The 22,625-nt window shown below is 38.6% G+C and overlaps 1 protein-coding gene across 2 annotated transcripts; it reads right to left on the reverse strand.

Moving 5' to 3' along the window:
- Positions 1–618: 618 nt before the first annotated feature.
- On the reverse strand, positions 619–20,934 carry LOC133665341 (zinc finger protein OZF-like). Of its 2 annotated transcripts, XM_062070612.1 has the most exons (3): positions 20,543–20,934; positions 14,616–14,873; positions 621–2,631 (listed from the first exon to the last, which is right to left on the reverse strand). In XM_062070612.1, the coding sequence occupies exons 1-3, from the start codon at positions 20,634–20,636 to the stop codon at positions 1,340–1,342; spliced, it is 1,644 nt and encodes a 547-aa protein (XP_061926596.1). In that variant the 5' UTR covers positions 20,637–20,934; the 3' UTR covers positions 621–1,339. The 2 variants fall into 2 exon arrangements, with proteins under 2 accessions (XP_061926597.1, XP_061926596.1); XM_062070613.1 differs by lacking the exon at positions 14,616–14,873 and having other exon boundaries at positions 619–2,631.
- Between the last annotated feature and the right edge of the window lie 1,691 nt (positions 20,935–22,625).

Here is a 22,625-nt window from a genome sequence, read left to right on the forward strand (position 1 = left end):
TATTTTAAAGTATTTTGAATTTCTTTTAAAATTTTTGTTCTGGAAAATCTAGAAGAAATAATGATTTGTCTTTGTTAGAAATATAGCTTGGTCCAATTTGTTATATATTCTAACAAAGTGTAGATTGGATTTTAACATATTTAAAACATGTCATCAAAATTCTAAAATTAATCTTAATCAGGAAAAATTACTAATGATGTTCCATAAATTCTTTTTTCAAGTTTTTCTTTTTTTCGGTTGAATTTTAAAAAGTCGAAATTGAAGATAAACTATGTTTCAAAATGTAATTGTCATTTTTTTCGTGTTTTCTCCTCTTTTAAACCGTTCAATTAAGTGTAAATATCATTAATTATTAATAATAACATAGAGTTAAGGGTAAATTGAGCAAATAGGCTATTTCTGGCAATTTATTTAAGTGTGTATCAAACTGGTAGCCCTTCGCATTAATCAGTACCCAAGAAGTAGCTCTTGGTTTCAAAAAGGTTGGTGACCCCTGGTGTAGATAATGAAGTAAGCTGGAAAATACATGGAAGTCATATAAAGAAAACATTTTAAAAAATTGACTGCGATAATAAATAGAATAAAATACAAATATTAACTACATTTATTGTACCCAACTTTAGTTGAAGCATACATTGTTTATTGCATAAAGGTCTGGGGACATACATATAAAACAATCACACAACAATATTCATATTACACACGAGAGTAATAAAGACAATTAATAGAATGGATTATAGAGACCCAACAAATGATTCATAAAATTACACATTTTAAAATTGAATAAATGACAACTGTTCAAATGATGTATAAAGTAAATAATAATATGCTTCCAGAAGTGGTCCAGAAGATGTTTCAGATGTGAACCAGTACATATGAACTAAGAGGGATTTATGTGTACTCAAAAGCAAAGGTATGAACACATGTAAAACAAATATGTACATCATATAAAGGAGTTCATCTATGGAATCATCTACAATTAGAAAATAAAATATGCAACACTTCATTATTTCAAAAAACATATAAAACACTATTATAAGTATAAAAGTGAATTATGAATATCTACACAAAATGTTTACTTTATGTAACATATTTTATGTACTGTTTATTCTCATCTTTTCAGTCAAATTGATCTGTTCATTTTAAAGTCCACAAATGTGTATATTAACTCATGTACTTGACTGAAATAAAAGCACTAATCGGAAGTGTCTAATCTATAAATGTTAGAATCATATTAACAAGATTGTGTTACACACACGACAATGATGTCACACATGTTATATGTGCTGATGTTGTTAGAAAGTCAAAGTCTTGACAGTTTATTTCAAATCCTGCATCTTCATTTGCTGCTGCTGTTCCCACCAGCACACTTGTGTTTCTTACACTGGTACTTAGAAGACAATCTTTCAGCACACACACTGCAACTCAACACTTCCTCTCCCGTGTGTCTTCTCATGTGTGCTGTAAAAGATTGTCGGTGACGAAAGCTTTTGTTGCAGCTTGAACAGGAGTATGGTTTTTCACCAGAGTGCTTTCTCATGTGTAATTTTAATTGCGGTTTTTCTATATAACTTTTACCACACACTGAACATATAAAAGGTTTTTCACCAGTGTGTGTTCTTGTGTGTACTTTTAAACTTTCATTTTTTACAAAACTTTTACCACATTCTGAGCAGGTAAAAGGTTTTTCCCCAGTGTGTATTCTCATGTGTGTTTTGAAATTTTCCCTTCGAGTAAAATCTTTACCGCAGATTGAACATGAAAAAGGTTTTTCTCCAGTGTGTATTTTCATGTGTGCATTGAAATTGTGCTTTTGAGTAAAATCTTTACCGCAGATTGAACATGAAAAAGGTTTTTCTCCAGTGTGTGTTCTCATGTGTACTTTGAAATTGTGCTTTTGAGTAAAATCTTTACCGCAGATTGAACATGAAAAAGGTTTTTCTCCAGCGTGTATTCTCATGTGTGCTTTTAAGCTTAGATTTTTTACAAAACTTTTACCGCATTCTGAGCAGGAAAAAGTTTTTTCTCCAGTGTGTACACTCATGTGTACTTTCAGACGACAATGGTATTTAAAAGTTTTGTCACAGAAAGAACATGTGAAGTGAGTGTTGTCAGTGTGACATGTCTTATCATCTTTAGAGTGTTCATCATCAGTGTCAGGAGAGTGTGACGTTGTGTCCTCACTATCTGATAGTGGAGCTAAGAGCTTGTCTGCTTGTGATCCTCCACAGTGGTCTCCATCAGCTTCTGTTGTCATGTGTTGTGTTGAGCTGCTGCTTGGAGGCTCCGCCTCTCTCTTCTCCTCACGCTCACCTTTGACCTCATCACCTTCACTCTTCACAGGGACACCAGTCACTGGCATCTTGGTGACATCAACCTCCTCCAGTCCTTCAAGATGCTCTCCCTGCTGACTGATGCTGTGTTCCTCCTCTTCATCCTTAATGTGAGGGCTCAGTGGATCCACCGCTTCCTCTTTAAAATGGGAGATCAGTTGGTGTTCCTCTTCCTTTTTAAAATGGGGGCTCGGCGGGTATTTCTTTTCCTTCTTAATGTGGGAGGGCTGTGGCTCCTCCGTCCGCATCCTGAAGCTCCACCTCTGTTGCTCAGGGTGAAGATGTTCTTCACAGACGACTGCAAGAAAAACACAAGTTTTAGAAACATCCATCTCTGCATTCAGTACTTTTACATGCACTTGGGAAAAACAAGTTATCGTATGAACTGTCTTGAAATCTCAGCGACGCAAAAACACGCTGCTCTTTACAACATTATTCACAACCAGGACAGGACTTTTTACTATGGATAGACAATATGGTCTAAAATTGATTTTGCGATATATTATTTCATATAAAATTACTAATACCGTATTTCCTTGATTAGCCGCAGGGGCGCTAATTAATTTAAAACCTCCTGTCACTCCGGCGCTTACCAGAAGCCTGCGGGATGGCCAAGCATGCGCTAATTATTTTAAAACCTGTTCTCACTCCGGCGCTTACCTTATCATGAAAAGCACATTTAATAAAAAAAACGTTATTATTGTCTTACCTTTAGGTATAAATGAGTCCATGCCAGCTCCTTTTGAAGAAAAGCATCGATATAGAAGTCTTCCTTATCTTTCTTCAGTTTTAAAAGTCTCTCTGTCTCGATGGAGATCTTCCTTTTAAGTATTACCTCCTGCTTCGATTGAAAGTCCAGTTTAGAAAACTGTTTTATTTTAGATATGTAATCCTCCATGGTAAAAGTCCAAGCAAACAATGGCTGCGCACTCTTGCTGCCGGTTGTCTTCTTCTGCTGCACGGGTCTTCTGCAGTACCAGGAGGAGTCGCAAGAACGATCACTAGCGCCCTCTACCACCAGGAGGCAGGAGTCATTTAATGACTCATATTTGACCCGGCGGAAGCGCCAAGCATGCGCTAATTATTTTGCGAAACGAGTTTGACGCGGCTGTAATTCGAGGCATGCGAATACCATATTCCCGGCGCCAATTCAAGGAAATACGGTTGAACCATTTTAAAACAGGCTACATGGGCTCCTACTTTAGTTGCTGAAATATGCAGTAAAATATTACATAATTTCCAGTAGCATTTTCTCAAATAAAGTCACCAGATATTAACAGTAAATAAACAAGTACATTAGTAATAATTGCTTCGACAAAATAATACAAACCCTGTTTCCATGAGTTGGTAAATTGTGTTAGATGTAAATATAAACGGAATACAATGATTTGCAAATCATTTTCAACCCATATTTAATTGAATATGCTACAAAGACAACATATTTGATGTTCAAACTGATGAACATTTTTTTTGTGCAAATAATCATTAACTTTAGAATTTGATGCCAGCAACACGTGACAAAGTAGTTGGGAAAGGTGGCAATAAATACTGATAAAGTTGAGGAATGCTCATCAAACACTTATTTGGAACATCCCACAGGTGAACAGGCAAATTGGGAACAGGTGGGTGCCATGATTGGGTATAAAAGTAGATTCCATGAAATGCTCAGTCATTCACAAACTAGGATGGGGTGAGGGTCACCACTTTGTCAACAAATGCGTGAGCAAATTGTTGAACAGTTTAAGAACAACTACTTTGGCACGTGTTGCAGCCATGAAATTCTAAGTTAATTATTATTTGCAAAAAAAATTAAGTTTATAAGTTTGAACCTCAAATATGTTGTCTTTGTAGTGCATTCAATTGAATATGGCTTGAAAAGGATTTGCAAATCATTGTATTCCGTTTATATTTACATCTAACACAATTTCCCAACTCATATGGAAACGGGGTTTGTACAATTAGAAATGACACAATATGTTACTGCATATGTCAGCTGCCAAATTAGGAGCTTTTGTTACCCGCTTTGAAATTCTTCTATTATCAAATCATACACCAAATGATATATCGTGACATATATTGTTATTAGAATATAGATTTGAGGTCTTATCGCCCATACCAAACATTGGTTCGCCGAGTCATTTTGTTTGGCCCACCAAATATATTTATTTCTTATATTCTTCAGATGTGTGTGTATGTTTAAAATGTTGTACTACTACTGTTCTACATCACGTGGAAGTGTCATGTCATGGGGTTGGTGTGCTTTCAACTAGGGGTGTGACGATACGGTCAGCTCACCAAAGGATACTTGATATTGGCTTTAGGAGAACGAGACAATATTTTGGTGGTTAACATGATTCTTACTTCAATGTGTCCTTCATGTGTATATGAATGTACTTTCCCTTGTGTGCTTAGTTTTACTGTAACTTCATTGTGGATCATATCTATAAACAACCTCAATTGTTTTTCATTTTTAATTTGAAGGACTGTTTACTTATCTGACAAATTCAAAGGAAACTGCACTTTTTCAAATGTCGCCTATCATTCACAATCCTTATGTAAGACATGTTTTACATTTTTATGAATTGTAATTAGTAAATAAATGTGAGCCAAAATCAGCTAACATTGGAGTCAATGGGAGCTCCTCTATTAGACCCACAATGTCCTCCAAATAAGCATCCGAAAACTGCCAACAATACTCCATTTACATTTTGTGACCTGAATATTAACCAAGTATTAGCAATATTGTTATTATAAGCGCTAACGTTAAGGACCTACTTTTAGCGGCGCATTGATCACAGAAGTAACTAGCTTATGCTGCTATATTGACATACTGAGCTGCTTTCTCGCCTCTAAGATGGTGAAAGCTAATTCTAGATTATAAATCATGCTTCTCCCTTTTGTAGTAGAAGGTTGTGGACATAAACCGGAGAACTATGTTATTAAGAATGTTACTACATTACATATATACTTACAGTGTGTATTTAAAATGTTGAAGGGGGTTTTAGGATGTTATTTAGAGCACTTTATAGGCAGAATAGAGCGGCTACCAATGACTCAATTGTTAGCTAACCTTTGCTAAGGTTTATTTTCTATTGAGGATGCATTAACCATCGACCTGCTCAGTGGCCTTGTGGTTAGAGTGTCTGCCCTGAGACTGGAAAGTTGTGAGTTCAAACCCCGGCCGAGTCATACCAAAGACTATAAAAATGGGACCCATTGCCTCCTTGCTTGGCACTCAGCATCAAGGGTTGGGGGTTAAATCACCAAATGATTCCCGAGCGTGGTCTCCGCTGCCCTCACCTCCCAGAGGGTGAACTTGGGGATGGGTCAAATGCAGAGGATAATTTCACCACACCTAGTGTGTGACTACCTTTGAGACCTTAACTTGAACTTACATAGGGACTGTGAATGATTCCAAAAAGTGCAATTCCCCTTGAAATGAGAAAATAGAACAACAAGATATCATGTGAAGTGAATTATATTTATATAGCGCTTTTCTCTAGTGACTCAAATCGCTTTACATAGTTAAACCCATTATCAAAGTTACATTTAAACCAATGTGAGTGGCACTGGGAGCAGGTGGGTAAAGTGTCTTGCCCAAGGACACAACGGCAGTGACTAGGATGGCAGAAGCTGGGATCGAACCTGGAACCCTCAAGTTGCTGGCACGGCCACTCGACCAACCGAGCTATACCGCCTGGCCGCCTTAACAACACCAACACATTACCCACCGCCTAAACTAAAGTCTTAAAAAATACACTACCGCTCAAAAGTTTGGGGTCACATTGAAATGTCCTTATCTTTGAAGGAAAAGCACTGTACTTTTCAATGAAGATAACTTTAAACTAGTCTTAACTTTAAAGAAATACACTCTATACATTGCTAATGTGGTAAATGACTATCCTAGCTGCAAATGTCTGCTTTTTGGTGCAATATCTACATAGGTGTATAGAGGCCCATTTCCAGAAACTATCACTCCAGTGTTCTAATGGTACAATGTGTTTGCTCATTGGCTCAGAAGGCGAATTGATGATTAGAAAACCCTTGTGCAATCATGTTCACACATCTGAAAACAGTTTAGCTCGTTACAGAAGCTACAAAACTGACCTTCCTTTGAGCAGATTGAGTTTCTGGAGCATCACATTTGTGGGGTCAATTAAATGCTCAAAATGGCCAGAAAAAGAGAACTTTCATCTGAAAATCGACAGTCTTTTTCTTGTTCTTAGAAATGAAGGCTATTCCACAAAATTGTTTGGGTGACCCCAAACTTTTGAACGGTAGTGTATATATATAATATATATATATTTTTGTGTCCTGTCCAGCTTCTCAGGCAAATCATATAGTAGATGTAGATGCCCATATCGGCTGTTCAGATTTACTTTACAAAAGAGAAGTGTAGGATACTTCTCTTGTTGCCTTATTTGTATTTGACTTTATTAAATGTATTTATATTATCATTTGGTGCTAAACTAAAGTCTTAACAAGCTGCTACGCTTCGTACTGCCTCTGCCTCTGTCAGTATGTCTCTGCAGCACCCAGCATTGTCCCACCCACACAACCATCTGATTGGTTACACGCAGAGCAGTAACAGCCAATCAGCAGTGCATATTCAGAGCATGCGTGTGTTACGGACAGCAAAGCCCTGTCTATCTGAGAGAAAGACAAGCATTATTGACCTACAGTTAACAACTAAGTTATTTCACTTTACCTTTTTCTGTGTTGAAGCAGCAAAAAAGGACATTATGTTAAATGAAGAGTTTCTGTCTCTGATAGTTGATATAATAATGTAACTGCACCATAAAGCCTACATGAACTATTGCTATTGTACTATTTTTTCAGCTATACTTACATGAATCATTAGTAATGCAGCAGCCTAGTTTTGAATGGCAGGGTCCCTGCTATCACATGTTGATAGAAATATAACATTTACATAATACAAATCAACTACAGGCTTCCCAAATGCTGTAATAAATTAAGCATGATGATTTGAGCATATGTCAGCATGTGGCCCCACTTTTAACTCTTTTTTCAAACGCTTATCGCAAACGCTTATTTACAGTATGTCATTAATTTAGTCATTATTTTGTCTTAGTAAGTCAATATTTACAAAGTCAAAATAATGACATACTTTGTGTTTTGTTTTTACTTTACAGAATATATTAACAAGAACAGAATATTAACAAGAACAGAATATATTAATAAAAAAAGGCCTCTTAGCAAATGTGATGAATGAAAACTGCTGCTTGGAGGCTCCGCCTCTCTCTTCTCCTCACTTTCACCTTTGACCTCATCATCTTCACTCTTCACAGGGACACCAGTCCCTGGGAACTCCTCCAACCATTCAGGATGCTCTCCCTCCTGACTGATGCCGTGTTCCTCCTCTTCCTCTATGATGTGAGGGTAATGTAGAGCTTCCTCTTTAAAATGGGGGGTCAGTGGGTCCTCCTCTTCCTCTTTATTGTGAGCGAAGCTGTGACTTCTTTCTCTGTAAGGTGAGGGAGGGCTGTGACTCATTTTTCTCCTTAATGTGAGGGAGGGCTGTGACTCATTTTTCTCCTTAATGTGAGAGGTATGTGGCTCCTCCTTCCCTTTAATGTGGGGTTGCTTTGACTCCTCTTCCTCTTTAATGTGGGGGTACTGCCAGGCATGGCCCTAACCAATCTGGCGCCCTAGGCATGGTTTTAGGTGGCACTCCCCCACATCGGCAGTGAAGTGTATATACTCACAAGAAACCGAATAGCTTTTTCTTTGACCTTTTTTTTTACTTAAAGAAAGCAAATTAACATATTATATGAGAATGTTATGTTATGATTATCTTTAACCGAATCACAGCAGTGCTCAAATTAAAAAACAGCATTTTCTCTCATGTGATATTGCTTAATTAACATTAATGATGTGCACTTTAACAACTAGGCTTACAAATATACCTAATATATAAAGGGGTGGAAAAGTGACTATTACCTGCAGGGCAAACATTAGCTAACCAGAAGGCAATAACAATGTAAACAGAAAACACCTGCTTAAAAGATCTAATACAAATGTCCCTGAGGAATGTAAGGTGGGAGTACTGTAATTACCTAACGTTACATTATTATTTTCCATAACAATTTAGCCCCCTCCACAATATTAACCCGACGTTAAAACAGAACTAGCTATTTATTGATTAGCAATTTCCGAATCATGTAACATTAGCTTAATGCTAAAAAGCCAGGTTACTATCACATTCTGTAACAGACAAATAATTTCATGTAGGCTAACGTTACCTAGCTGCTACCTCTGTCTTTTTCTCGTTTCTCCTCCTCTTCTTTTCTATTTTTTCTTCCCTGGGCACCTGACAGTTTTGGCCGTTTTGACATCTTGTGTTGATTGTTTGATGCGGTGACGTCCATAAAGAGTCATGATACAGGAAGGGAGGGGGAGCACCGTGCGGGGGGAGGGGGGCGTAATGTTGTAACAAATAATATTTCTATTAAATAGGCTTTACTTTGCATTTTAATTAAAGTGGGATTATTTTTTGTATTTAGAAATAATAGCGACCCCGAAGGGAAAAAGCGGTAGAAAATGGATGGATGGAAATACCAACTTTTTTTTTTTTTTTTTTTCCAACATTTGTAGCACTTGCGTGGCGCCCCCTGATGGACGGCACCCTTAGCATTTGCCTATATGACCTATGCCACTGGTCGGCCCTGGGTACTGCAGCTCCTCATTTTCATTTTTAATATAGGGGGGTTGTGACTGATTTTGCTCCATTCATGAGGTCCGCTCTTGCTGCTCAGGGAGATGTTCTTCAATACACAAGTTAGACGAACAAATGCTTTAGAAAGGTCCAGATTTACCCAGTCACATGACACATTGTCCTGCACCAGTATATGTTCTGATAATGTCTCTGAGGATCTCATCAGTCACCACGTTGACATTCAAGATGTCAAAACCATACCGTACATCAGGGAAGCCATACAAAAACTCATGAAAAAAATAAACACAGCAGTAAAACACTTACATACAAACAAGACAGCTGCTTGTAGACCCGAAAGAGAACAAAGAACATGACTAAAAAAAATAAAACCTACTTTTCAGAAACCTGAGGCCTGGCTCGAATATGTTTGTGATAGTGCTTTACAAACAAATGTTTATATTTGCCACATTTACATGTTAAACTTGTGTTTTACTTTTGTAGCTGTTTGTATTAATGGCGCCACTGCAGTAGCACCTGTTTGCATTAGTTCTGTGATATTTTAAAGGGAGACTGCACATTTTCTTTTAGAATTTAGCTAAACATGACTAGTTTATGTCAGTAAATAGCTGGATAAGGCTTTAAAGTATTTTTTTAAAACTTTTTTTCCTGAAATGTCAAACCAATAGCAACATGGTGTTTTATGCGGCGCTAATGTTTTGGTTGATTTAGCACCAAAAAGACATCAGGGGATTTCACAAACACTTTTATTACACGTGTCTAAGAGGAGCATCGACATTTGCATTTAAACTGTAAAATCCTGTTTATGATTTATTTACTCTACTTATTTACCGCATTTTTCCGAGTATAAGTCGCTCCGGAGTATAGGCCGCACCTGCCGAAAATGCATAATAAAGAAGGAACAAAACATATATACGTCGCACTGGAGTATAAGTCGCATTTTTGGGGGAAATTTATTAGATGAAATCCAACACCAAGAATAGACATTTGAAAGGCAATTTAAAATAAATAAAGAATAGTAGTGGGGGCCCTTAGGGAGATTTTAGGGTGTGTTCGTTCACTTTTGTCTAAAAGCGGCAAATTTGGCACAGGTGTAGCTCAGGGCATACTTAAATGATTTGGCTAGGGCGCCCGCGCCGGTGACCTTTGGGGTCGCCACAGCGGCCATTAAAATATGGCCAACACTTGTAATAGCTTTTGTCTCTAACATTTGAAACAGATGAGCTACACATGTAAACTTGGTGTCTATTTCATGTGTTCTGACAATTAGAAATGTGTTGGAATGCTCATTTTTATTTTTGGGTGTCTCTAGACCCCTAATTTGCATATTTCCAAGTGGCGTTTTGCTATTCTGAAGACATTGGACGTAAGTTGGGCATTGTTATGAGTAAAACTTGGTGCAACATGCATGATTCCTTTCTAACGTTTATATGAAATGTCGGGGGGTGGTGTCGGCTGTGGTTCTGACATTTTGAAGACATTGGTTTCGCTTAAAGGGCAACTACTCTTTGGCTACTTGCAACACTGACTTTCTCTACTTTTCCTAATGTTGCAATGAAATATACCTGTAGCTTTAAATTATATCTGTGTTGAAATATATGTGCAATACATTTTGGTAGATAATGGCTATGTTGTTAATATGGAAATTAAAGTGCTCTAATAAATAAATGATCATAAATCTGATCATTACAGTATGTTTCTGATGCTCAAAAAACCTAAAATAGTTTGCCAAAAGTATCAAAAGTTAAGGTACACCTAATTTTTACATAGCTGCCATCTTGGAAATATGCTAATTAGGTGTCCAGACACACCCAATCATAAAGAAGATTTTTCCATCATATTTTTAATTGTCAAAAAACATGAAATAGACACCAAGTTTGGATTTGTAGCTCATCTGGTTCAAATGTAGAGGCAAAAGCGTGTTCAGGTGGTGGCCATATTGGATCAGCCGCTGTGGCGACCCCAAAGGTCACCGGCGCGGGCGCCCTACCCAAATCATTTAAGTATGCCCTGAGCTACACCTGTGCCAAATTTGGCGCTTTTAGACAAAAGTGAACGAACACACCCTAAAATCTCCCTAAGGGCACCGCCCCCCGACATTTCATATAAACATTAGAAAGGAATCATGCATGTTGCACCAGGTTTTATTCATAACAATGCCCAAGTTACGTCAACACGCCACTTGGAAATATGCAAATTAGGGGTCTAGACACACCCAAAAATAAAAATGAGCATTCCAACACATTTCTAATTGTCAAAACACATGAAATAGACACCAAGTTTACATGTGTAGCTCAAAAAATGCTAGAGACAAAAGCTATTACAAGTGGCCGCCATATTTGATTGGCCGCTGTGGCGACCCCAAAGGTCACCGGCGCGGGCGCCCTAGCTAAATCATTTAAGTATGCCCTGAGCTACACCTGTGCCAAATTTGGCACTTTTAGACAAAAGTGAACAAAAATATCCCTAAGAGCCTCCACTATAGTGAACAACAGGCTGAATAAGTGTACGTTATATGAGGCATAAATAACCAACTGAGAACGTGCCTGGTATGTTAACGTAACATATTATGGTAAGAGTCATTCAAATAACTATAACATATAGAACATGCTATACGTTTACCAAACAATCTGTCACTCCTGATCGCTAAATCCCATGAAATCTTCTTCCTCTGTGTCGCTTGTAAACAACTCTGCCAACTCCAAAGGTAGACAATGCGCCGCTTCCTCTTCTATCGGTGCGTCGCTTACGTCAGAGTCATCGTCAGTTGCAGTTCCAATTATACCAGCCTTTCTGAATCCGGACAGGATGGTTTCGGTTGTCACTGAAGCCCATGCTTTGTCGATCCGTCCAATGACATCCAGAAAAGTTGCATGGCGCATTCTCCCGGTTGCCGTGAAGCAACTAAAAAGACGCATCTGTACGGTTGACAAGCCTCGTTGTTCAAGCACTCATTTGTGAATTCGTTCCTCGAGCTGTGGCCACCTAGCTTTTAGCCCGCGATTAGCTTTTTTAGTTTTCTTCATTTCAGTAATAGTAGCCTCCGCTTTTCGCCAAGTCCCTTACAAGTTTCTCGTTTACTCCAAACTTTCTTTCTGCTGCTCGATTGTCGTTTCCTGCTGCATATTTCACTACTTCCAGCCTGTAACCTGCAGTATATGATTTCCTTTTCGGTGCCATTTTTGTTCAGCCCTTTGTTTTTGTAAGTTACCGCCAATGTTGAAATGGTGGAAGTAGTACCGTAGCAGGTAGCATCTTCTTTTCCCACAATGCACTTCTGCCATGACCCGCCTCCGCCGAATTGTCATTGGTTGACGTGTGTGTGACGATTGCTGATATCCGTCTAGTCTATTGCGTGAATGAGATAAATAATATTATTTGATATTTTACGGTAATGTGTTAATAATTTCACACATAAGTCGCTCCGGAGTATACGTCGCACCCCCGGCCAAACTATGAAAAAACTGCGACTTATGCTCCGAAAAATACGGTACATATCAACATTTTCCTTTAGGAAACTTTCACATACAATGGATTTGTGTGTTGTTGTAGCTTGTATGTTGCAATGTTTAACATCAACAAAACATAGCTAATTAGTAATAATAAACTAGATTAATTCATCTATCATAGGTGTTGAGACATTGCTAGACAGCAGAGAAGTACCTAAATCCAAATAAACATTGATATTATTTTTTTAAGATATCTGTCTTGTATCTTCAGCAGTGTTGGGTTAGTTACTGAAAACCAGTAACTAGTTACAGTTACTTTATTTCAAAAGTAACTCAGTTACTAACTCAGTTACTTACACCAAAAAGTAATGCGTTACTGTGAAAAGTAACTATTTAGTTACTTCTTTTTCCCCCCTTTTTTTTAAGGCTCCCATTAATGCCCTTTTAGCCCTCATTTCAGTACTGTTATTGCACTGGAGAATAATACAATCTGTTGATCAACTTGACATGCATTTGCATCACTGAACTCAGAAAGCAATGTGGTCTACATACAACACACAAAGACGAAGATATGTTTCAAAGGGCCAATTTATTTCAGGCCACAAAAAATTGACAAAACTATTTTAAATAGCTGCAACATAATGGCACTTTAACTTTAAGTAGATAGGATCTTTGATCCTTGACACAACTTACATTTAACCAAAATGTTATTTTCTTTGTGCTCGACAAAAGAAAAGTATTGAGAATGTCTCCATGTTAAAAAACTCGTCTTCTGGCTTCGCCATGATGTCTTGTTAGTTGTTATGAGAGTAGCGTATGTGTGTGTGTGTGTGTGGCCCTTTAAGATATGACAGCATGTGAGGTGAGTGACGTCAGTAAGTGAGTGGGCGAGAGAGGTGAGGCGTGCTTTCCCCCACCCACAGAAAGCACGCCTCTTCTTTTCCACCGCAGCGCTCCAATAAAACACACTCAGGTCTTCTGTTTCTAGCCGATACGACATAAAATAACGTAAAATAACGCAGTAACGCATCATGCAGTAACGGTAACTGAGTTACTGCACATAAAAAATAACGCGTTAGATTACTAGTTACCGCTGAAACTAACGGCGTTACAGTAACGCGTTACTTTGTAACGCGTTAGTCCCAACACTGATCTTCAGTAGGGATGTAAATCGTTAAGAAGTTATCGATATGATACCCCAATTGATATTCCTTATCAATACCAGTATTTATCAGTACTATATGTAATTTGTGGAAATGAAAAAGTGTAAAAAAGGCATTTTAATTAGCATTCCTATTAGCACAAGAGGTTGAACACCTCCAACATGATGTTCTGTAACATCTCAGAGCAGGGAAGTCTTTTATTAACACACACATCACACTTTGGCGTGTGGTTGCTTCCTTATTTGTCATTATGCAGAGCTGATTTTAATGTGTAGCAGCGGCAGCTGATCTCAATGTGACAACATGTCATAGTTACGTCAGTCAGCTGGAATTAAAAATACAAATAGTTGTGTCGTTAGTCCAGAATCTTCACGGTCCTCATGGACGACATAATTAGGAACCAGTACTAAAAAAAAAAATGGCACTTGGTATACATCTCTAATCTTCACCACTAAACCTTTTAAATATGCTGACATGTGTGCTGCTAAAGGTAAATAAACAGTAGCCATATTGAATGTTTGCCTTCATTTGACCCCGTGAGGTAAGGAGGACGGCCTCTAGGTCACATGGTTACACCCCAGCAATTACACTGTTGATGATTTGACCGGGGCGGTATAGCTCGGTTGGTAGAGTGGCCGTGCCAGCAATTTGAGGGTTCCACGTTCGATCCCCGCTTCCGCCATCCTAGTTACTTCCGCTGTGTCCTTGGGCAAGACACTTTACCCACCTGCTCCCAGTGCCACCCACGCTGCTTTAAATGTCACTTAGATATTGGCTTCCACTATGTAAAAGCGCTTTGAGTCACTAGAGAAAAGCGCTACATAAATATAATTCACTTCACTAATTCACACGATTGATGAACATTCATTTTTAAATGGACGTGTTAAAAAGCAAATACATCTCCATGTTTAGTCATAAATGTGGCCCCCGGATGAAACAAACATTGTATTAGATGATATGTGGATGTTGTGCTTACTTGGACTGTGATGAAGCTGTGAGGACTCAGGTGGTTTGTCTTCATGCTCTTCAGTCTTCACAGAGACAACAGTCAGTGGAAACTTGCTGACATCATCCTCCTCATGCCCTACAACACACTCTCCCTCCTCTTCCTCTTTCATGTGTGGATCCTCCTCTTCCCCTTTAAAATGTGAGGGCTGTGGATACTCTAAAGTGAAACTGTCCCCCTGCAGATGAGGGAGACATTCTTCTTGGTGTCCAATCAGCTGATGGATGTCTACAGGACACAAACAAAACACATTTTAACTCCTACATGCTAAATATTAAATCGTACATGAAATATAGGGCTGTGGCTATTGAAAATGTTATTAATCAAGTATTCTACTGAAGATGTTTTCGATTAATCGAGTAACTGGATAAAACATAGTGTTGCTTGGTTGAAGACAAATTTAAGCGACTTCAAGACATTTCACTTAATAATGAACGGCCAATTGGTTTGCGATGGTATGAGATCAAGATGTCATCTTTAGATCAGGCTTTGTTTTTTCCACAATCACTGCCACATTAAAAAGTTAAAGTACCAATGATTGTCACACACACACTAGGTGTGGCCAGATTATTCTCTGCATTTGACTCATCACCCTTGATCACCCCCTGGGAGGTGAGGTGAGCAGCAGCGGTGGCCGTGCCTGGGAATACATTTTTATGGTGATTTAACCCCCAATTCCAACCCTTGATGCTGAGTGCATAGCAGGGAGGTAATGGGTCCCATTTTTATAGTCTTTGGTATGACTGGGTCAGGGTTTGAACTCACAACCTACCGATCTCAGGGCGGAGACTCTAACCACTAGGCCACTGAGTAGGTCGATGTAGTAGGTTAATGGCTGCACCAATATGAAGGAAATAACAGGTCAGTGTAGCTTTTACACACATGTGTGTACAGCTCCACTAATGGACATTGGAGTGTTACTTTCTAAGGCAAAATTAAAGTATTGCTAGAAACATAATTTTATATGGGACTTTATTGTATTATATAAATAAATAATGATAAATGGGTTATACAGTGTGGTTTTCGTCCTGGTCGTGGAACTGTGGACCAGCTCTATACTCTCGGCAGGGTCTACATGTGTTTTGTGGACTTGGAGAAGGCATTCGACCGTGTCCCTCGGGAAGTCCTGTGGGGAGTGCTCAGAGAGTATGGGGTATCGGACTGTCTGATTGTGGCGGTCCACTCCCTGTATGATCAGTGCCAGAGTTTGGTCCGCATTGCCGGCAGTAAGTCGGACACGTTTCCAGTGAGGGTTGGACTCCGCCAAGGCTGCCCTTTGTCACCGATTCTGTTCATAACTTTTATGGACAGAATTTCTAGGCGCAGTCAGGGCGTTGAGGGGATCTGGTTTGGTGGCTGCAGGATTAGGTCTCTGCTTTTTGCAGATGATGTGGTCCTGATGGCTTCATCTGGCCAGGATCGCAGCCGAGTGTGAAGCGACTGGGATGAGAATCAGCACCTCCAAGTCCGAGTCCATGGTTCTCGCCCGGAAAAGGGTGGAGTGCCATCTCCGGGTTGCGGAGGAGACCCTGCCCCAAGTGGAGGAGTTCAAGTACCTTGGAGTCTTGTTCACGAGTGAGGGAAGAGTGGATCGTGAGATCGACAGGCGGATCGGTGCGGCGTCTTCAGTAATGCGGACGCTGTATCGATCCGTTGTGGTGAAGAAGGAGCTGAGCCGGAAGGCAAAGCTCTCAATTTACCGGTCGATCTACGTTCCCATCCTCACCTATGGTCATGAGCTTTGGGTTATGACCGAAAGGACAAGATCACGGGTACAAGCGGCCCAAATGAGTTTCCTCCGCCGGGTGGCGGGGCTCTCCCTTAGAGATAGGGTGAGAAGCTCTGCCATCCGGGGGGAGCTCAAAGTAAAGCCGCTGCTCCTCCACATCGAGAGGAGTCAGTTGAGGTGGTTCGGGCATCTGGTCAGGATGCCACCCGAACGCCGCCCTAGGGAGGTGTTTAGGGCACGTCCGACCGGTAGGAGGCCACGGGGAAGACCCAGGACACGTTGGGAAGACTATGTCTCCCGGCTGGCCTGGGAACGCCTCGGGATCCCCTGGGAAGAGCTGGACGAAGTGGCTGGGGAGAGGGAAGTCTGGGTTTCCCTGCTTAGGCTGCTGCCCCCGCGACCCGACCTTGGATAAGCGGAAGAAGATGGATGGATGGATGGATGGGTTATACTTGTATAGCGCTTTTCTACCTTCAAGGTACTCAAAGCGCTTTGACCGTATTTCCACATTCACCCATTCACACACACATTCACACACTGATGGCGGGAGCTGCCATGCAAGGCGCAAACCAGCACCCATCAGGAGCAAGAGTGAAGTGTCTTGCCCAAGGACACAACGGACGTGACGAGGATGGTAGAAGGTGGGGATTGAACCCCAGTAACCAGCAACCCTCCGATTGCTGACACGGCCACTCTACCAACTTCGCCACGCCGTCCCCATGTATAGTATCGTATTTTTCGGACTATAAGTCACAGTTTTTTTCATAGTTTGGCCGGGGGTGCGACTTACACTCAGGAGCGACTTATGTGTGAAATGATTAACACATTAGCGTAAAATATCAAATAATATTATTTAGCTCATTCACGTAAGAGACTAGACGTATAAGATTTCATGGGATTTAGCGATTAGGAGTGACAGATTGTTTGGTAAACGTATAGCATGTTCTATAGGTTATAGTTATTTGAATGACTCTTACCATAATATGTTACGTTAACATACCAGGCACCTTCTCAGTTGGTTATTTATGCCTCTTATAACGTACACTTAATCAGCCTGTTGTTCACTATTCTTTAGACATTTTATTTTAAATTGCCTTTCAAGTGTCTATTCTTGGTGTTGGGTTTTAGCAAATAAATTTCCCCCAAAAATGCGACTTATACTCCAGTGCGACTTATATATGTTTTTTTCCTTCTTTATTATGCATTTTCGGCAGGTGCGACTTATACTCCGGAGCGACTTATACTCCGAAAAATACGGTACATGTTCCAAAAAGAAAAAAGCATAAAACACTACCAGAATTAGAGATATTACAAGTCAAAGTGATGAAGCTTAGTGTTACGCTCATGACTTGGTGTAACTAAACATTAAAGTTAAAGTATCAATGATTGTCACACACACACTAGGTGTGGCGAAATTATTACCCTATAAGATGAAGGCAATTGCATTTTATTGATATTTGAAATGTATTCAATGTTCATAAATGAATATTTAAATATACCAAATGTGAAAAAGGGAATACAAATTCAAAATAATCTAGTTTGGTTACGCCAGGGGTCACCAACCTTTTTGAAACCAAGAGCTACTTCTTGGGTACTGATTAATGCGAAGGGCTACCAGTTTGATACACACTTAAATAAATTGCCAGAAATAGCCTATTTGCTCAATTTACCCTTAACTCTATGTTATTATTAATAATTAATGATATTTACACTTAATTGAACAGTTTAAAAGAGGAGAAAACACGAAAAAAATGACAATTAAATTTTGAAACATAGTTTATCTTCAATTTCGACTCTTTAAAATTCAAAATTCAACCGAAAAAAAGAAGAGAAAAACTTGAAAAAAGAATTTATGGAACATCATTAGTAATTTTTCCTGATTAAGATTCATTTTAGAATTTTGATGACATGTTTTGAATAGGTTAAAATCCAATCTGCACTTTGTTAGAATATACAGTATAACAAATTGGACCAAGCTATATTTCTAACAAAGACAAATCATTATTTCCTCTAGATTTTCCAGAACAAAAATTTTAAAAGAAATTCAAAAGACTTTGAAATAAGATTTAAATTTGATTCTACAGATTTTCTAGATTTGCCAGAACATTTTTTTTTAATTTTAATCATAATAAGTTTGAAGAAATAATTCACAAATATTCTTCGTTGAAAAAACAGAAGCTAAAATGAAGAATTAAATTAGAATGTATTTATTATTCTTTACAATAAAAAATAAAAAAAAGACTTGAACATTGATTCAAATTGTCAGGAAAGAAGAGGAAGGAATTTAAAAGGTAAAAAGGTATGTGTGTTTAAAAATCCTAAAATCATTTTAAGGTTGTATTTTTTCTCTAAAATTGTCTTTCTGAAAGTTATAAGAAGCAATATAAAAAAATTAATGAATTTATTTAAACAAGTGAAGACCAAGTCTTTAAAATATTTTCTTGGATTTTCAAATTCTATTTGAGTTTTGTCTCTCATAGAATTAAAAATGTCGAGCAAAGCGAGACCAGCTTGCTAGTAAATAAATACAATTAAAAAAATAGAGGCAGCTCACTGGTAAGTGCTGCTATTTGAGCTATTTTTAGAACAGGCCGGCGGGCTACTCATCTGGTCCTTATGGGCTACCTGGTGCCCGCGGGCACCGCGTTGGTGACCCCTGGGTTACGCCATCATGAGCGCAACACAAGGTTGTAAAAGTGTCAACTACAATTCTAAATAAGATGTCAAAAGCAAACTGAAATCAAATACACACAGCTTAAAGATTGATCAATACCTATTTAAATTTAGTAATACATAAATATGATGATTTATCAAAATATAAAAGAAATATACCTGCTCATAATGGTTACACCAAAAAGTAACGCTATGAATCGCGTTTTTCCAAGTTTTTGGGGCATTTTTATGCTATTCCCAAGCTTCTCCTTTTTACTATCGTTGATTTCAAATGGTCAAACTAATGCATGTTATATATGCATGCCCTAGTAAACAAACAAAAAAGTCATATTTATTTTGATTGTTACATTTTGAAGTACATTTGTGCAGGTGGGTGCAAATGTAGCCAGTACCAGAGCTGTACACATATAGAACTTGTCAAACATGCCTGCTAGCAGGCTAGGTTTACACAGTGTCAGTTACCATGGTAACTGACTCTGACTTTGTCTTACCTCTCTATTTTTGGAGGTATAATTCTCGAGCTTTACATACTCAGGACTTTGCACTTAGCCTGCTCCCTGGAATATTCCCCCGGTGACTGTGTGAGTTGTGTGTAAACATGTTGATACACTTTGTTACACACTGAGAGGTGACTGTGTGAGTTGTGTGTAAACATGTTGATACACTTTGTTACACACTGAGAGATGACTGTGTGAGTTGTGTGTAAACATGTTGATACACTTTGTTACACACTGAGAGGTGACTGTGTGAGTTGTGTGTAAACATGTTGATACACTTTGTTACACACTGAGAGGTGACTGTGTGAGTTGTGTGTAAACATGTTGATACACTTTGTTACACACTGAGAGGTGAGTTGTGTGTAAACATGTTGATACACTTTGTTACACACTGAGAGGTGACTGTGTGAGTTGTGTGTAAACATGTTGATACACTTTGTTACACACTGAGAGATGACTGTGTGAGTTGTGTGTAAACATGTTGATACACTTTGTTACACACTGAGAGGTGGCTGTGTGAGTTGTGTGTAAACATGTTGATACACTTTGTTACACACTGAGAGGTGACTGTGTGAGTTGTGTGTAAACATGTTGATACACTTTGTTACACACTGAGAGGTGACTGTGTGAGTTGTGTGTAAACATGTTGATACACTTTGTTACACACTGAGAGGTGAGTTGTGTGTAAACATGTTGATACACTTTGTTACACACTGAGGGGTGACTGTGTGAGTTGTGTGTAAACATGTTGATACACTTTGTTACACACTGAGAGGTGACTGTGTGAGTTGTGTGTAAACATGTTGATACACTTTGTTACACACTGAGAGGAACATCAACCTCTCATAAATATTGTGTGTCGTTTTTATGAACAACATAAAACAATCAGTGCATCATCCTCACATGACAATTCATCTTCCTATTGACAATATATTGAAGAATAGTGTTACTAATAAATACAAAGTTAGTAAAGATGTGAGAGTAAGAAGTAAACAAACCTGTTGTGTGTAACACAACTTGATGTTGTCGCTCCTTCTCCTCTTTTGTTGGACAAAGTTCATCCTCGTACTCTGCTATGGTTATTTCGCACATTTTCACACAATCACAACACTTTACACTCACACTTGATCTCTACTTAGCGATGTGTTTTCATCACTTCCGCCTCTCTTTGATAGCAGCTAACAAGCTAAGCTAATTAGCAAGCTAAGCTAGCTCGAGAAGCGTCAAAGTGCGCTCAGACTAATATAACCGGATGCAAACAGTTACTAACGATGTTTACTCTATTTAATAGAGTGTAGTAAAGGACATATATGTGTACATGGACGCACATATTAAGAACACTGCAATAAGGTCTTCACCGTCAGACGCCATCTTGCTTTATCCTCGCCGTGTTTGGTTCGCGTGCAGTGTTGTCAGATCTCGCGAGAGAAACAAGTAAAACTAGCTCTTTTCCAGGTCTCGCGAGAGAAACAAGTAAAACTAGCCCTTTTCCAGATCTCGCGAGAGAAACAAGTACAAGCAGCTCTCGCCCCCATAGACATGTTATAAGTAGACGCAGCATTGGCTGCTGTGACGCGAGAAATTGGGCTGCCATCTTGAAGTGGTGACGAGGAGCCGGCAAGCAGCCTAAACTGACAGTTGACAGGTAGAAAACAAAGATGCTAAACTGATTGTTGACCGGTAGAAAACAAAGACGCTAAACTGACAGTTGACAGGTAGAAAACAAAGATGCTAAACTGACAGTTGACAGGTAGAAAACAAAGATGCTAAACTGACAGATGACAGGTAGAAAACAAAGATGCTAAGCTGACAGTTGACAGGTAGAAAACAAAGATGCTAAACTGACAGTTGACAGGTAGAAAACAAAGATGCTAAACTGACAGTTGACATGTAGAAAACAAAGATGCTAAACTGACAGTTGACAGGTAGAAAACAAAGATGCTAAACTGACAGATGACAGGTAGAAAACAAATATGCTAAGCTGACAGTTGACAGGTAGAAAACAAAGATGCTAAACTGACAGTTGACAGGTAGAAAACAAAGATGCTAAACTGACAGTTGACAGGTAGAAAACAAAGATGCTAAACTGACAGTTGACAGGTAGAAAACAAAGATGCTAAACTGACAGATGACAGGTAGAAAACAAAGATGCTAAGCTGACAGTTGACAGGTAGAAAACAAAGATGCTAAACTGACAGTTGACAGGCAGAAAACAAAGATGCTAAACTGACAGTTGACAGGTAGAAAACAAAGATGCTAAACTGACAGTTGTAATATATGTTAGCTAACTAGACAATCCGATGGACAGTGGCTATACAGCATTATACAAGTCTAAATTTAGTCCAGCTTCAAGTAACAATATTCAAATACTAACATTGTTGGGTAAGACAGAATTTGGTTGTATTCTGAATCCAGTGAAACAGATTGGTGGTTTTAGCTGATATGAAGACTTTCAGGTGTTTATATATGTTTATGTTGAAGTATTTGGCAGAAGCTTTTATCCAAAGTGACATACATAAAAAATACAAATAAAACAATGACTGTAAACATGATCATTTAAGGGAAGAATGTAATACAAAATAACAATACAAAGTGTCAAGACAGAATAAACTCTCTGTGCTGCAGCATCAGAGATACAGTCTATAGATATATAGATATCTAATGTATTCATACATTGTTTATGTAGCATGTATATATCACCTCATCATATTGTTTCTTTACTTTAAAAATAGCTGACCCTTCTCTGGGATTATATTCCCAGTTTTAATCAATCCAACAGAACAATACACAACAATACCATAACAATGCAATTCCAATTCCAAAACCAAACCCGACCCAGCAACATTCAGAATAGCAATAAACAGAGCAATTGAGAGAAAGTGTAACTTGAATCAAAAATTGAAAATTAAACTTAACTCAATAATTGAAAGTAAAACTTAACTCAATAATTGAAAGGTAAGCTTAACCGAAGATTTGAAAGTGAAACTTAATTTAAGAATTGAAATGTATACTTAACTTAAGAATCGAAAGTGAAACTCAACTTAACAATTGAAAGTGCATTTTAATTTGAGAATTGAAAAT

Source organism: Entelurus aequoreus, linkage group LG14, assembly GCF_033978785.1.
Source record: "Entelurus aequoreus isolate RoL-2023_Sb linkage group LG14, RoL_Eaeq_v1.1, whole genome shotgun sequence".
NCBI lineage: Eukaryota > Metazoa > Chordata > Actinopteri > Syngnathiformes > Syngnathidae > Entelurus > Entelurus aequoreus.